Source organism: Chrysoperla carnea, chromosome X (assembly GCF_905475395.1).
Source record: "Chrysoperla carnea chromosome X, inChrCarn1.1, whole genome shotgun sequence".
In the NCBI taxonomy this organism is placed as follows: Eukaryota; Metazoa; Arthropoda; class Insecta; order Neuroptera; family Chrysopidae; genus Chrysoperla; species Chrysoperla carnea.
In genome coordinates, this window is record NC_058342.1 from 14,242,013 (window position 1) to 14,257,013 (window position 15,001).

General features: G+C 30.4%; 1 protein-coding gene across 1 annotated transcript; it reads left to right on the forward strand.

Moving 5' to 3' along the window:
* Window positions 1-404: 404 nt before the first annotated feature.
* LOC123302949 (major facilitator superfamily domain-containing protein 10) lies at window positions 405-11,544 on the forward strand. The gene is made up of 4 exons (XM_044886042.1): window positions 405-505; window positions 570-1,027; window positions 2,645-2,986; window positions 10,858-11,544. Exons 2-4 carry the CDS (start codon window positions 635-637, stop codon window positions 11,542-11,544), a joined length of 1,422 nt encoding a protein of 473 aa, XP_044741977.1. The 5' UTR covers window positions 405-505; window positions 570-634.
* Window positions 11,545-15,001: the final 3,457 nt, after the last annotated feature.

Consider the following 15,001-nt stretch of genomic DNA (forward strand, 5'->3'; position numbering starts at 1 on the left):
AAAATCGTAAAGATTTTTCCATTTTAACGATACCATCATGTTAGAGACGTTAATTACAGTTAGAAGGTAAGATGTTCAAAATCTAGCAACATCGTCAATATAGGTCTATATTAGTAATTATACAGTCCGGGTGAAATATCATGTTCAATAGTTCAATATGATTTCAATGTTAAGTATTATTTCGTGTGTTGGGCATGATAAACAACACACAGTATACTCATTTTATCTGACAAGCCTTCATATAACATCACATCAATGTTAAATGTACAAAACTATAAAATCCCATTCTATTACCGTAAAAATGTAAATTGTAAATACATGTTTCTTTAGAGAAAAAAAATGTTGAAATTTTTTAATAAAACTTCCCACCAAAGTTGAGGATGCATTTTATCTCTCTACAAATTTTTTTAAAATCAAAATTTATTTTTTAACATAAATTCATTTTGAAAATAATTTATTTTAATTAACAAGTTTACATTTATATTAGTGGGGTGCGATATATTTGGTAAGTGATATTTCCTCTCACATATTACATTACAAAGATTAACTTTCTAATTTTCCAAATTTAGTTCAACATCAACGTCATCTTCTTGTCTCCACACCATACGAACTACAGATCCAAAAAAAAACCGAAATGATGGCCGAAAAAAATAATAACGTTATTAAAAATGATAAAAAGCCGAATAAACGGGCTACTGTAGTGCCTCCGAGTCCACCTAAAGATCGTACAATTATCATACTTTTCATTTCGTTGCTACTGGATTTATTGGCGTTTACAATGATTTTACCATTATTCCCTGCGTTGCTGGATCATTATCGATCGCAGGAGAACGATTGGTTGTATAAAGTTTTAACGACGAATTTAGAATGGTGTCAAACAAAATTTGGTGTACCGGAAAGGTTTAATTCGGTGTTGTTTGGTGGTGTTTTGGGTTCAATGTTTAGTTTTTTACAATTTATTGCTTCGCCAATGATTGGAGCTTTATCAGATCGTTTTGGACGTAAACCGCTGTTGATTCTATGTATGGTAAGTGAATTCAATATTTTTTTTGTGTGTGTATAAATCTGGCATAAATTTAGTCTTATTACTGTTGCATGGTTAAATTGTGGTATTGGGTCTCTAATGAATCAAACCCGGATCAATAAGAAAACGTTAATTTGATCTTTTAATTTGAAAAAAACTAAATGTTTATAAAAATATTTTGCCATTACTTTTGCGGTTTTATAAATGTTGAAATAAAATGTCGAGGGGGGAAAACTTACTGGTGTATAATCTAATTCAGATAAGGGGGAAATCCCTGTAGATATTAGACAGCCGAAAATGTACATGTTATCTTTTAATTTTCAAAACAAATTTTACATCCATATACTGACAGATATGTAAAACAGAGGTCCTGTAAATTTAACAAAACAAGGCTAATCCAAATTATTGAAAATGGATGCAGTTTGACGTAATAGAATGCATTTTCTTCAGGAGGTAATTTATGAAAAGCTAAATTTTTAGGTTACCTTTGAGGAAAACATGCTCAATCCAAATGTAAATGGGGAAAGTGTTTAATTCATAAAGAAATAACAATTTTCTGTAGGCATATTGAATTTTCGCATTTTCGTGGACAGCAATCTATATTTTATACCCTGTGTATATGAAATATATATCAGGTATACTAATTTTAGCCCCAAGTTTGTAACGCTTAGAAATATTAGTGATACGAACAAAATCTTGGTATAGGTATTCATAAAATCACCTAATTAGCCTGTCTGTGGACATGATTATTAAAAAATGAAAAGAAATATCAAGCTAAAATTTTATAGCGTGCTCAGGACGTAAAAAGTTGGGTCTTGTAAGCCGTTAGAGATAGAACAAAAGTTTAAATGTAAAAGTTATTCCTTATAAAAAGATTAACAACTTTTGTTTGAATCATTTTTTCGTAAGCATAACTGTGTACCCATGAGGGCGCAAATAAGGATAAAACTTGGTGACCATTTTCTCCCAAACCATAAAAGATTGAGAGTTTCAAATTTGCAGGTAGCTTCAACTAGTGATTTTGTGAAAGATTCTCGTAAACGAAAAAAATTCTAGAAAATTCTTTCGAAAAACTCTTCTTTTTTTTAACTTATCTATTTTTGTGGCCATACTGAATTTGTACTCATTTTGTTGGACTGACAAAAATGGAAGAGAATGGTAAAACATGGATATCTGGCTTTAGCTAAATTCCCCCCTTCATATTCATAAAAGCTGTCTTTAGAAACCTAATTTTATTACACTAGCTATATTTTTGGGCACCAAAATAAATGCCGAGCTTAAATTTTAGACTGCCCAACATAATAGTTCGATAATTTGTATTCAAGGCGTACCCTACCAGAAGTTCCAAAAATTTTATCGAAAAGGATGGAATGCTACTTCAGTTGTCAATTTTTTTTTTAAAGAAAGGAAATCTATTAAATTTCTTTTTAAAACGCAATTTTTAATTTCGAAACATGCGCATTTTCAAGTCAAATATAGCTCAGTTTAATTTTTCATAAATTTAACAGATTTGTCACAAATCCCAATAAAAAATTAAATACCGCTATTGAACTTAGTATGTACAGGGTATAAATTAATTATTCAACTCTATTGTTAATATTTTTTGTTTTTTATTTATAGATTGGAATAACACTTTCACACGTTTTATGGGCACTTTCATCGAATATGCTGCTCTTTGTACTAGCACGATTTGTTGGTGGTATTTCGAAAGGGAATATATCGTTAAGTATGGCTATCATTGCGGATATCACTGGTCGTAAAGCACGTGGGCGAAATATGGCGTTAGTTGGTATTGCATTTTCATTAGGTTTTATTTTGGGACCAATTATTGGTGCTGCTTTTGCACATTGGGCCCGGGCACAGACTGGTCAATGGTATATTTATCCAGCATTATTTGCATTCTTGTTGTCAGCGATGGATTTGGTGTTTGTAATTTTTGCGTACAAGGAAACATTACCACCGGTAAGTAAATTTTTTATTTTTAAAATTAAGGGAGTGCAATTACGGCACCTAGTGTAGATAGATTATGGGTCTTTTGTCGATTAGATGATTAGTTTATGAGATATCGATTAAAGGCCTATGCAAAAGGACGTATTCCGGAGGAATTTCTCCAAAATAATCGCTCCATAATGAAAAAGCTTTTCATACAGAATTTTAGTTGATATGGTCAAAAATTACGCACCCAATGTAACTGAAGTTTCAACTAGTTATTAACTGAAAATATTAAAAAAAAAAAGTTTGGATCCGTCCACTAATTCGGTTAAAAAATGATTCCTTATAATGTCTTGAAGAAATATGTATAGAGGTATTTTCGAATTGAGAGGACGGAACACCCCCCTAAATCACTTTGAAATATTTTTACATATACTGAATCTTATTATTATCCGCCGTCCGTGAATAATGCCAAAAAGTGATTCTTTATAATGTCCTGAAGAAATAAGTATAGGGATATTTTCGAATTGAGTGGACGGAACACCCCCCTAATTCACTTTGAAATATTTTTACATATACATACAACTGAGGCACCCAATCGCTAAATAGACCCCCTTTTTGTATTTTTGGGTCTAAATTATCCTATATATCATCCTTCATTATATAATAAACAATATTTTTTTGTCATTTTCTCGATTTTTTTATAGGGAACCCCTTAAGAAATTTTAAAAAATCGGGAAAAATTTGGATACAAATTATTTTGTAGGATAATTCTGACCCAACAAATAAAAAAACCGGACTTTTTTTGACAATAGGCTTTTGTTCATTAAGAATAAATCGGTTGGATAAAACATAAAAAAAAAAAAAAATAAATAAATAAATAATAAAACACAAAATTAATTAAAAAATATAAGGATTATATTATTTATATTATATTATTTAAGGATTATTATTTAAAAAAAATAAATTCTTTAAAATTATACATCCGATCACGTGATAGCTAACACCAGTCAGATGTATACTCAATGTCAGAAAAAATGCTCGTTTTAAAACATTCTAAGTGTTACTATTATAACATAACATATGATGAGTACGCTTAGAATGTTTTAACTGTGGCATTTTTTCTGACAGTGAGATACTTTGAAGGTACTACGTCACCTTAAAGGCTATGCAAGCTTACAAATACAAAAACATGTAACTTACAAATACATGTAAACATGCATATACAAAAATTATTATATGTCATGGATTGATGTCATTCAAGACGCCATGACACTCTACACCGTTTAAGAAGTAAATTCGAAATGGTTTTTTAAAATGCAAAATTCGTAAGGTAAATAGTTTTTTTTTAAATAATACTTTCTTGCAAGGGCGCCAGCCGATTGCAAAGTTGGGGACAAGTTGTGCTTGGAGAATGGGAAAAGTATGAATTGTAGGTACAATTAAAAATAAAGAAGATAAAACGCGAAAATTTATTTTAATTTTAAAATTAGACCTATTTTACCATTAATTTTCCTGAAAACCTTTCTCAGGGGTAAAAAAATTCCTTTTTTTACCCCTTTTATCGTATGGGCGGCTTTTTCCTAAAAAATTGTCAAAAATGATTTTATTTAGTTTTTGTACCCTATATATGAAATATATCAGAGTATATTAAGTTTAATCCCAAATTTGTAACGCTTAGAAATATTGATGCTACAAACAAATTTTTGATATAGGTACTTATAAAATTAAAATAATTAGCCCATTTCCGTTTGTCTGCCCGTTTACATGAAAAATCAAAAACGAAAAGAGATACCGACCTGATTTTTTTTGAGCTTGAGTTCGTAAATTGGCACATAAACCGCGTAAACCGCAGGAGAAAAATCAAAAGTTTAAATGTCAAATTGTTTTATATTAAAAAGTGAACAACTTTTGTTTGAAACATTTTTTCTTAAATAACTTTTTTTTTCCGTGAGAGTCTAAATTAGGGCAAAAATTTAGTTCCTTTTTCTCAAAAACTATAAAAGATGGTTAGTTAAAAATTTTTAGGTAGCTTGATTGATTCTAATTTCGTACTAAACATATCCGTTAACTGATTTTAAATTAAGTAGAATTTTACTTTTTTTAAAGCAAGTGGGTGCTTTGAACCATTTTTGTGAATCTCTAGAGAGGGGCAGCTGCCCCTACGTGCCCTCCTTGTCGACGCCCATGCGTTCATGGTGTAAGTCAGATACTAATGTAACGTTTAAACCAATTTTTCAAATTTAGGGCAAAAGCTTATTGGACGTGTAGTTTTTGAAATTTTGCCCAAAGTTATATAAAAGATGAAATTTATCGTTCAATGAACCAGATTTTCTTGTAACAAAATAAACTTAAGGTAGTATAGGTAAAATATAAAAATAAACTTATTTTTATTATATTAAAGATAAGCATCTAAATAATGTTTTATTCAAGTTTGAGGATGCTTTATCGATTTTTTTTAATGAAATATTGAAATATTAAAAATCGTAGTTTTTATATTGACTCAATGTAATCCCGTGCGTTATTTTTTATACAAGACCAAAATTATCATATTTCCAAATAGCTGTCTGTGTTCACATAATTTAAAAAATTTATATATATATATATATATATAAAACATATGTTATCGATCATTATCAAAAAATATTAACGATTAATCATAATTCATATTGTAATTTCCGTATGTTTCATTATGCGTATGATAACTTTAAAAATCATTAACAGATGTCGTTGACATCGGTTGACAAGTTCAATTAATATGTCACAAAAAATTGTTTTTATAAAATAAACAATCGACTCAGAAAATTTTAAAGAACCATAACTTGGCGCTTTAAACCGTTGTAACGTTGCCAAATCTATTATTTTCATTATGATACAGAAGATTTCTAGAGTATAATATTTCGATAATATAGGAATTATAATTACAATAACTTATCAAATGAATGGTCCAAAATACTATTTATTTTTATGTATTATTAATTGTTATAAAATCAGTTTAATTATTATGATAAATTATGGTAATGTGTGTATTAAATTTTGAAAAAAAGATAGTCTGTTGACGACCCATACTACCTTAAAGCTGAAGCATGAAGAAATTAAAATGCTTATATAAAGTACATATTGTCTCTTAATATTTTCTGGATCTTCGGTTGTGTGATCGCACTGCCTTAATCATGAAAATGTATTTTGGTTTTCTCTCTATGTGCACAGTGGAATTTATATGAAATGTAAATGAAGACAAATATGCTTTGTTTATTGGTTTATGTTGATTAATTGTAAGTGAAAGCTGTTTATTCAACTGTGGAAAATTCACAAGGCCGTAATACAGGGTGTCTCACTATTTATTCATATCTTATATATTACTAGCTTGATACCTGCCCCCTTCGCTGGGTTTAAAAATAAAGACCACCAAGTTATAGCCTCCATCTTTCTTGTTCTCACTTAACCCCGTTCCATAACACTCGAAATAGGGACTGGGATTGTTTTGCATACGTAAAATATGTACAGATTGCAAATTTTTTTAAATGTTATAAAATCTTAATTTATTGTGTGTATCAGAACAGGTAGCCTTGAATTTTATCACCATTTTTACAGAAATGTTTATGTTTCAAAATGATCTCGTACATGGCGTAGTGAAATTGAATTTTTTAAATATATACTTTTATAAATTATAGCACATGTGTTATTATGATGTATGATCTTTATTGGTGTGTAGTTTCATTCAAATTCATTCGGTAGTTGTTGCATGAAATCGTAACATACAAAAAACAAACAAACATCCTTACTTTCATATCTATTATATACAGGGATTTCTCGAACCTGTTTTTCTGTTAATCCGCGAAATCCTCCTTATTCCTTTATCATTTCCATGATTTATCCTTCAATTCAAAGTAAAATAGACACATGGTCTAAAAGTGTTACGCACCAGTTTGGTTTTTATACCATTTATTTATGAAATATAACAAGGTATATTAACTTAGTCCCAAGTTTGTAACGCTTAAAAATATTGATTCTACGAGCAAAATTTTGGTTTAGGTGTTCATAAAATCACCTAATTAGTCCATTTTCGGTTGTCTGTTCGTCGGTCCGTCTGTCTGCCGACACGATAACTCAAAAACGAAAAATGATATCAAGCTGAAATATTTACATAAAAGCTTAAGACATTAAAAGTGAGGTCGAGTTCGTAAATGAGCAACACAGGTCAATTGGGTCTTGGGTCCGTAGGACCCATCTTGTAAACCATTAGAGATAGAACAAAAGTTTAAATGAAAAAAATATTCCTTATATAAAAATAAACAACTTTTTTTTGAAACATTTTTTTGTAACATCACTGTTTACCCACGACGGCGCAAATTAGGTGCAAATTGTATAGTATGTATTATATGGAAATAAAAAAATATTATGCGGCAGAGCTCCATAACTGGTCACATTTTCCCCTCATTTAATGTTTCTGACTGTTAGATGCTTTTTATTGGAATATGTTTTTGTCTTGTCAAAAATATAAAATGCCTTCAAACAAAACTGCTTAAAATTGTGATTTTGTGCCATACAAAAAAAAGAGTGGAGGTGCTGAGAAGTTGGTATCCCCAAAAGGTACATCCTTGGCATTAACTCAACCAACATAGCAATTTTTATCCAGTTTGTAGCAAGTTGATAACGAAGTTAACTAAATTGCCGGGACACTCTGTGGTAAGTCATTGGTAAGAAAAATTCCTAACATGACTAATATTAAAAATGCGTGTATCATATTTGCCACTTACATAATTCATCAAGACGAGACTGCAATAAAAATTTTTGCATACAATTTTGTCAGCTTTGTTATTAATTATAAAAATTTTTAAAATAATTAATTGTTAAATCTATTAACTAATAATTAATAATTAATCTTATTAGTCATATTTTTAACCGAAAATATAGACTTACGCATCGTTTCTTTGCTCAACAGACAAAGACCGGGAGTATTTTAAATACTTAAGCACCTCCAGCGGCCCCTTTAGTTTAAAAGGTAGATTTCAGCAACTTGGTAGACAATTATCAGCGATTGTCAACGTTAAAATAACTTTTTTCGGCGTTTTTAAGGTTTTACGTAACTCTAAGAAGGTTGAAAATTTGTATGTAATTTGAAAATCCCTTCTCGTTTTCATATCGAAATAACATTTTTTTCGCGGCTTTGAAGGCTTTACGGATCTCATAATGTTAAGTTGTTAGTTGTTAGTTAGAAATTATTGATAGTTAATGCCAAGAAAGTGTCGTTTGGCTGTGTTAAATCTCCAACCTCCTTTTTTTGCCCATTTAGTTGAATAAACATCACTTTCGCATTCGTCACTTTTAGCATTTTAAACTATTTTGTTTTTTTTTTTAAAATCTTTTAAAAGATATTTATTCCTTACACCCACTTTCCCCCCAACGGCGCGGGGGTTAAAACTAAAAAGTTCCACTTTAAACTGTATAGACTTTTTTTAAGAATAATTTTCTGAAGCCAAACTCAAAAACTGCCAGTCAATGGACCCGGGAAACAATTATTTCCAAAAAATGATAAATTTTCCGTCTTTCGCAAAAATATAGGTCAACGAGTCAATTTATCTTGTTATGAAATCGAAAGATAATAAAAAATGCTACAATTTAAAAAAAATTTAACCCCGTAGGACAAAATGGCATAAAATAGCGGCAGACAGGTACGGGTAGACAGACAGGTGGACAATCGGAAATGGACTAACTAGGTGATTTTATGAACACCTATACCAAAATTTTTTACAAACTTGGGACTAAACTTAGTATACCTTGATATACAACGTATTCTGTTATTAAATGCAGAAACTTTCCCAAAGACTTCCCAAAATAAGCTCATCAAGAGCAACAAAAAAACTCTTTTCCAAATTTGGATTGGAGCCCTAATTTGGGAGCTACAGGTATGACAAACATTGATAAATTTGATTATTCACAGACTATCATTCGATAACCAGTAGCCAATGATAATCAGAAGATATTAGTAAATTTTTTAAAATAATATTCAACTGAGGTAGGGATTTTTAAAAATTATAACATGATTTAATTGGATTATATTATTTTGCAAAAACATTAAATTATTGTACATAAACAAACAAACTATGTGAAAATGGGTGTGGTTTGTTTGCTTATGTCCAATGATAAATTTTTTACTTATAATTATTATTTTCTCAGAATAATAGAATTTTTTTGTTGCTCTTGATGAGCTTATTTTGGGAAGTTAGGTTTCTGCAGTTAATAACAAAACACGTTGTATTTCATATATACATTGAATAAAAATTAAATGACAGGAAAATTTGACCTTAACTTTTAAAATAAACTATTTAAACAAATTTGTTGACAAAACAAGTGAAAACAAACAATTGACTGAGTTAATTGTTGAAACACCATGTATAGACAGTGTTGATTACTCTGTCACATCACACATATATACATGCCACACATATATAACTGATATACCCATATAATACATACTTTACAATTTGCGCTCTCACGGGTAAACAGTGATGATGTTTACGAAAAAATGTTTTAAAAAAAAGTTTTTATTTTTTTATAAGGAACATTTTTTATGCTTAAACTTTTGTTCTATCTCTAACGGTTTGCAAGATGGGTCTTACGAACCCAAGACCCAATTGACCTCACTTTTTACGTCCTCAGCACGCTATAAAAAAATTCAGCTTGATATCTCTTTTCGTTTTTGAGTAATCGTGGCGACAGACGGACAGACCGAAAACCGGAAATGGACTAATGATTCTATGAACACCTATACCAAAATTGTTTTCGTAGCATCAATATTTTTAAGCGTTCAAACTTGAGACTAAACTAAATATACTATGTATATTTCATTTATACATGGTATAAAACGTGGGCGGTTGTTTATCAATGACAGTGACAACTGTTTTAGTTATTTTTTTATATATATCAATGTCATTTACCTTATAATATGTACGATTTTTTGTTACATAAAAATTATGTTGTGTTTTTATACCATGTATATTAAATATATCAAGGTAAACTAAGCTTAGTCCCAAGTTTGCAACGATTAAAAATATTGATGCTATGAACAAAATTTTGGTATAGGTATTCATAAAATCACCTTAATTGTTCATTTCCGGTATCTATCTGTCTGTCTCTCCGTCTGTCATCACGATAACTCAAAAACGAAAAAAGATATCAAGTTAAAATTTTTAAAGCGGGCTCAGGACGTAAAAAATGAAGTCGAGTTCGTAAATGAGCAAAATAGATAAATCGTAGGACGCATCTTCTAAACCATTAGAGATAGAAAAAAAGTTTAAACGTAAGAAATGTTTCTTATAAAAAAATAAACAACTTTTGTTTCAAACATTTTTTCGAAAACATCACTGTTTACCCGTGAGGGCGCAAATTAAGTTCGAACATTGTATAGTATGTATTATATAGGAATATCAGTCATGTGTGTGTGACATGTATATATGGCTGACTATCTCTCTTTACTTACATGACGTGAAAAAAAACAAATCCGTAATTAACACTGTCTATACATGGTATTTGAACAATTAATTCAGTCAACCTTTGTTTTCACTTGTTAATAGGAAATTTAATATACAAACACGAATCCAGAGTGTGGTAATAGTAGTAATTGCCCCTCAAAAAAGTAAGACAGTCTGCAATTTCAAGTAACTAGCCAATAACATGTAGCTGTTAACCATAATATAGTCGGATATCTCGAACCAGATTGAAATATCTCATAAAAAATGTGTGAAATTTGAAAATTAAAAATTTAAATGCATTTTAGTGGCACTTGTTTTTTAGTGGTTTATTAGCATTATAGAATCTAATTGAGACACTTTTCAAAGATGGGTGTAATACCCTATTGAGACCAGAAGATTTTCAAACATACTTTTCTTTAATTTCAGAGCAAACGTAACAAAGTTTTCGCAGAAAGTTTACAAGAAGCATTCTCCTTACTAAACGTCAACGATTTATTTAAATTTCAACTTGTTCGAGGTCTATCGAAGAAACAAAAGAAAGAAGTGGAAGCATTGGGTTGGGTTTATTTCATGTACTTATTCATCTACAGTGGCCTCGAATTTACCCTCACATTTTTAACCCATCATGTATTTGGATACACGTCAATGCAACAAGGTTGGATGTTTTTTGGAATTGGTATCGTAATGTCCGTTATCCAAGGCCGTTTTGTACGACGCTTTGAAGAACAACAGGTGGTTGTCGCCGCTGTATACAGTTTATGGATTTTAATTCCAAGTTTCATTTTAATTGGAATTTCGTCTCCAGCGACAAAACTCCTGAATTATTGTCTATATGCAGGTATTTTAGTCCTGGCTGTTTCAACAGCGTTTGTGGTATCTTGTTTAACGACAATGGTATCTCATTATGGTCCACATTCTCAAAAAGGTACAGTTATGGGTATATTTAGGTCGTTAGGTTCCTTGGCACGTGCAATCGGACCAATTGTTGCAAGTATCTCATTTTGGTGTTTGGGAGCAACCATGACATATTGTATTGGGTCACTTGCCCTAATTTTACCTGCCGTTAAATTACATATGACTTTTAGAATGGAAGAGAATAAAAAATTATCGTAATTTTGTTCTTAAATTTAGGTACAAAAATTGTTTTTGGATACACACAGTATTTTCAAAATGTTTTATGTGATAAAGCACTCCAGTTTTTAAAGGTTTGTGGTAGAAAAATAGATTTTGTATCCAATGAAATTGGGAACTAATTAAAATTCACATTGTTCTAGTTCCCAAAATATACTACTGTCAAAAAAGTATCGGCAATTTATTATTTCGCTTTCAAGAGACACTTTCTCTTAAAGCAATTTAATTTCATTTTATTGACTCGATCGATTTTAATGGGTACGTGGGAGTTCTCATTTAAATACAATTCATCATTTATTATCTGATAATTTATTCAACAAAAATAACACTGTGTTACAAAAAAGAAAATGAAAGCACTTTTCGAGCGACCTGGCTAGGTCTTGGTGAGTACAACATGAAAATGTGTTTCAAAATTGCCTAACACCCCCAAATTTTCAAGTTACTATGGAAAAACTGTTTTTCGTGTGCTCCGCTCACTTAAACAATTGTAGCTCCTCCAATTTTTTACCGATTTTCGATTGCTTAAAGGTTTTGAAAACTAAAAACATTGAGATTTCGGAATATATATGTTTATCTCTTTGAAAATACACTACTGGAATTGTTAACAGAGTGAGAACCACGTCTCAAAGTAGATTGACAAGGATAATAAATGCATAATACGCATGTGTTAATATACAACAAAATATACTGGCGCGTATTTAAAATAAGATTATACCACTTTTAAATAAAGTTAAAACAGTATATTTTGAACAAATTACCATTTTACCATTAAAAAAAATTTTTTTCATAGAATTAACACAAAATTATCTAACAATGTCACTCGTTTGAACGTTAAAAGAAAATAAATTTTTATGCAGTTGTGAATGTGAAATATAAAACAGGTCATTGATGCAGCTGATTCCGATCATACAATCATGCACATTGAATACCATCCTTCGGTATTACGTGTTTCTCCGTCAGCTGTTTGAATATTGTATTTTTGTCTTTGTTAATCCACTCTGTGAAGCCAAAATATACATACTTGGTATACGCTGGGCTTATCTATTTAAAATATATGATTTAAGGTTTATCTATTCGTTGGGTGCGTTAGGCATGGTGGGGGATTCAAAAATGATGTCAGCGTAAGAGCCACCGTAAGTTGTATCGTTAGATGGCGCTGGGGTCACGCACCCAACGGATACTTTTTACAAAAAATTTAATACACTTTATAAAAGATAGATATCTAGATAGGATTTACCCATTTTTTTCATGTTTTTTACAGTATGGCGTCTTTTTGGCGATTTTTTTCCCTAGATCCTTAAGAACAATTACTACATTCTATCTCGAGTAAAAAATGCTACGGGTTATTAAAATCGGTTGAAAAATGTTCAAGTTACAACGCTTTTTGTAAAGAAGAAAATTTGACTCTACTCTTGATATCGATGTCGTGCCATATGTCAGGCTTGTGCATATAGACCCGGAAATTTCGTCATTGAGCATGATTTATTTTCGCAAGGAATATTTTTGCAGGATCCCGTTTAAAACATGCTCCTGAACGTAAAAGTGCAGGTTCCCGGTGGGTAACCCGATAGGATTATGTTAACTAATTTTTTTAAACAAATAAGTAATATTCACCAAATCGCTTCGGAAATTTTATCATATAGTTGGGGTTAAAAGTAACAGAAAATGTTCTTAGACATTTTTCTCTAAACCTTCCAGTTTTCGAGTAAAAAATTCGTAATATTTTAAAATACGCGATTTTTACGATTTTCATCCCTCAAAAAATCTATGAAAAAAATAATATTTTTAATATGTATAAAATTTTTATGTTCATTTTAAGCGCTTGATTGTTAATTGTTAAGAGAGCGTGCGAAAAACCACCCAAAAATAACGATTTTCTGATCTATAGATGCTAGAAAGATGGGATTTTCACCAATCAACTCAAAATAAAGTCAAATTTCAGAAAAGTTTGAAAAAATTTCTTTTTCCACAACGCAACCCCCCGGAAAATTGAAAAAACGACATGGAACAACCTCGATATTCTGATGAGAATCAAATCTTGTTTATAAAACGCGTTATAACTTAATATAACCCGTAACATTTTTTACTTGAGATAGAATTTATTTTGATAATAACTGTAAGAAAGTAATTGTTCTTGAGGATTTGTTACATTAAAAAGACGTCAAACTGTAAAGAAACATAAAAAAAATGGGTAACTTGTATAAAGTGTCCTTATTATACCATGTATATATGAAATATACATAGTATTATAAGTTTAGTCCCAAGTTTGTAACGCCTAAAAATATTGATGCTACAAAAAAAAAATTGGTATAGGTGTTCATAAAATCACCTAATTAATCCATTTCCGGTTGTCCGTCCGTCCGTCCGTCCGTCCGGCCGTCCGGCCGTCCGTCTGTGGTCACGATTACTCAAAAACGAAAAGAGATATCAAGCTGAAATTTTTACAGCGTGCTTAGGACGTAAAAAGTGAGGTCAAGTTCGTAAATGAGCAACATGGGTCAATTGGGTCATGGGTCCGTAGTACCCATCTTGTAAACCGTTAGAGATAGAATAAAAGTTTAAATGTAAAAAATGTTCCTTACAAAAAAATAAACAACTTTTGTTTGAAACATTTTTTTGTAAACATCACTGTTTACCCACGAGGGCGTTAATTAGGTACAAATTTTATAGTATGTATTAATATAGGAATATCAAAGTGAATATCTTTTGTTATTTACATGACGTCAAAAAAAACAAACGATTGCGCATCAACACTTGCGCATTATATGAGAATATCAGTTAAATATGTCAGATATGTATGTATGTGAAATGTGACAGAGTTAGCAACACTGCCTATACATGGAATTTCAACAATTAACTTAGTCAATTGTTTGTTTTCACTTGTTTTTTTTAGAAAGTATAGATAAATATATATATATTCCGAAAACTCAATGTTCTATTTTCCAAAACCGTTAAGCATAAAAATTGAAGAATATTTATTTTGCTCATTTTAGACATGATTGATTAAAAAAGAACGAAGCTACACTTTAAACGTTTTAATGTGATCATCAACTTTCGAAAAAAAATATTTTTTCAATCATTACCACAGTTTTTCAAATTATAAAATTTCCGGTATTTTTTGACAGAATGTACGATGATTTTTTCCTATGGAAAAATATTTTTTAAAGGCTATTAAGATTATTAAATTTTATTAAGTTGGCAAATTCCTATTCGAAATTTCTTTAAAAACATTAAATGGTGTAATTTAACCCTTAATTTAAATTTTAAATTAGAATCATTGGAGTTTCTGGAGTTTCGATTCTTAGGGTTCTTATATCTATCGATGAGAAAGTCCACAAAATTACTATCAATAGAACCACTTATGAAATTTCCAATTCGATCTCATTCATGAATTGCAATCAATTAATTGAAAATTTTCCGATTAGTTCTACTGGATTGA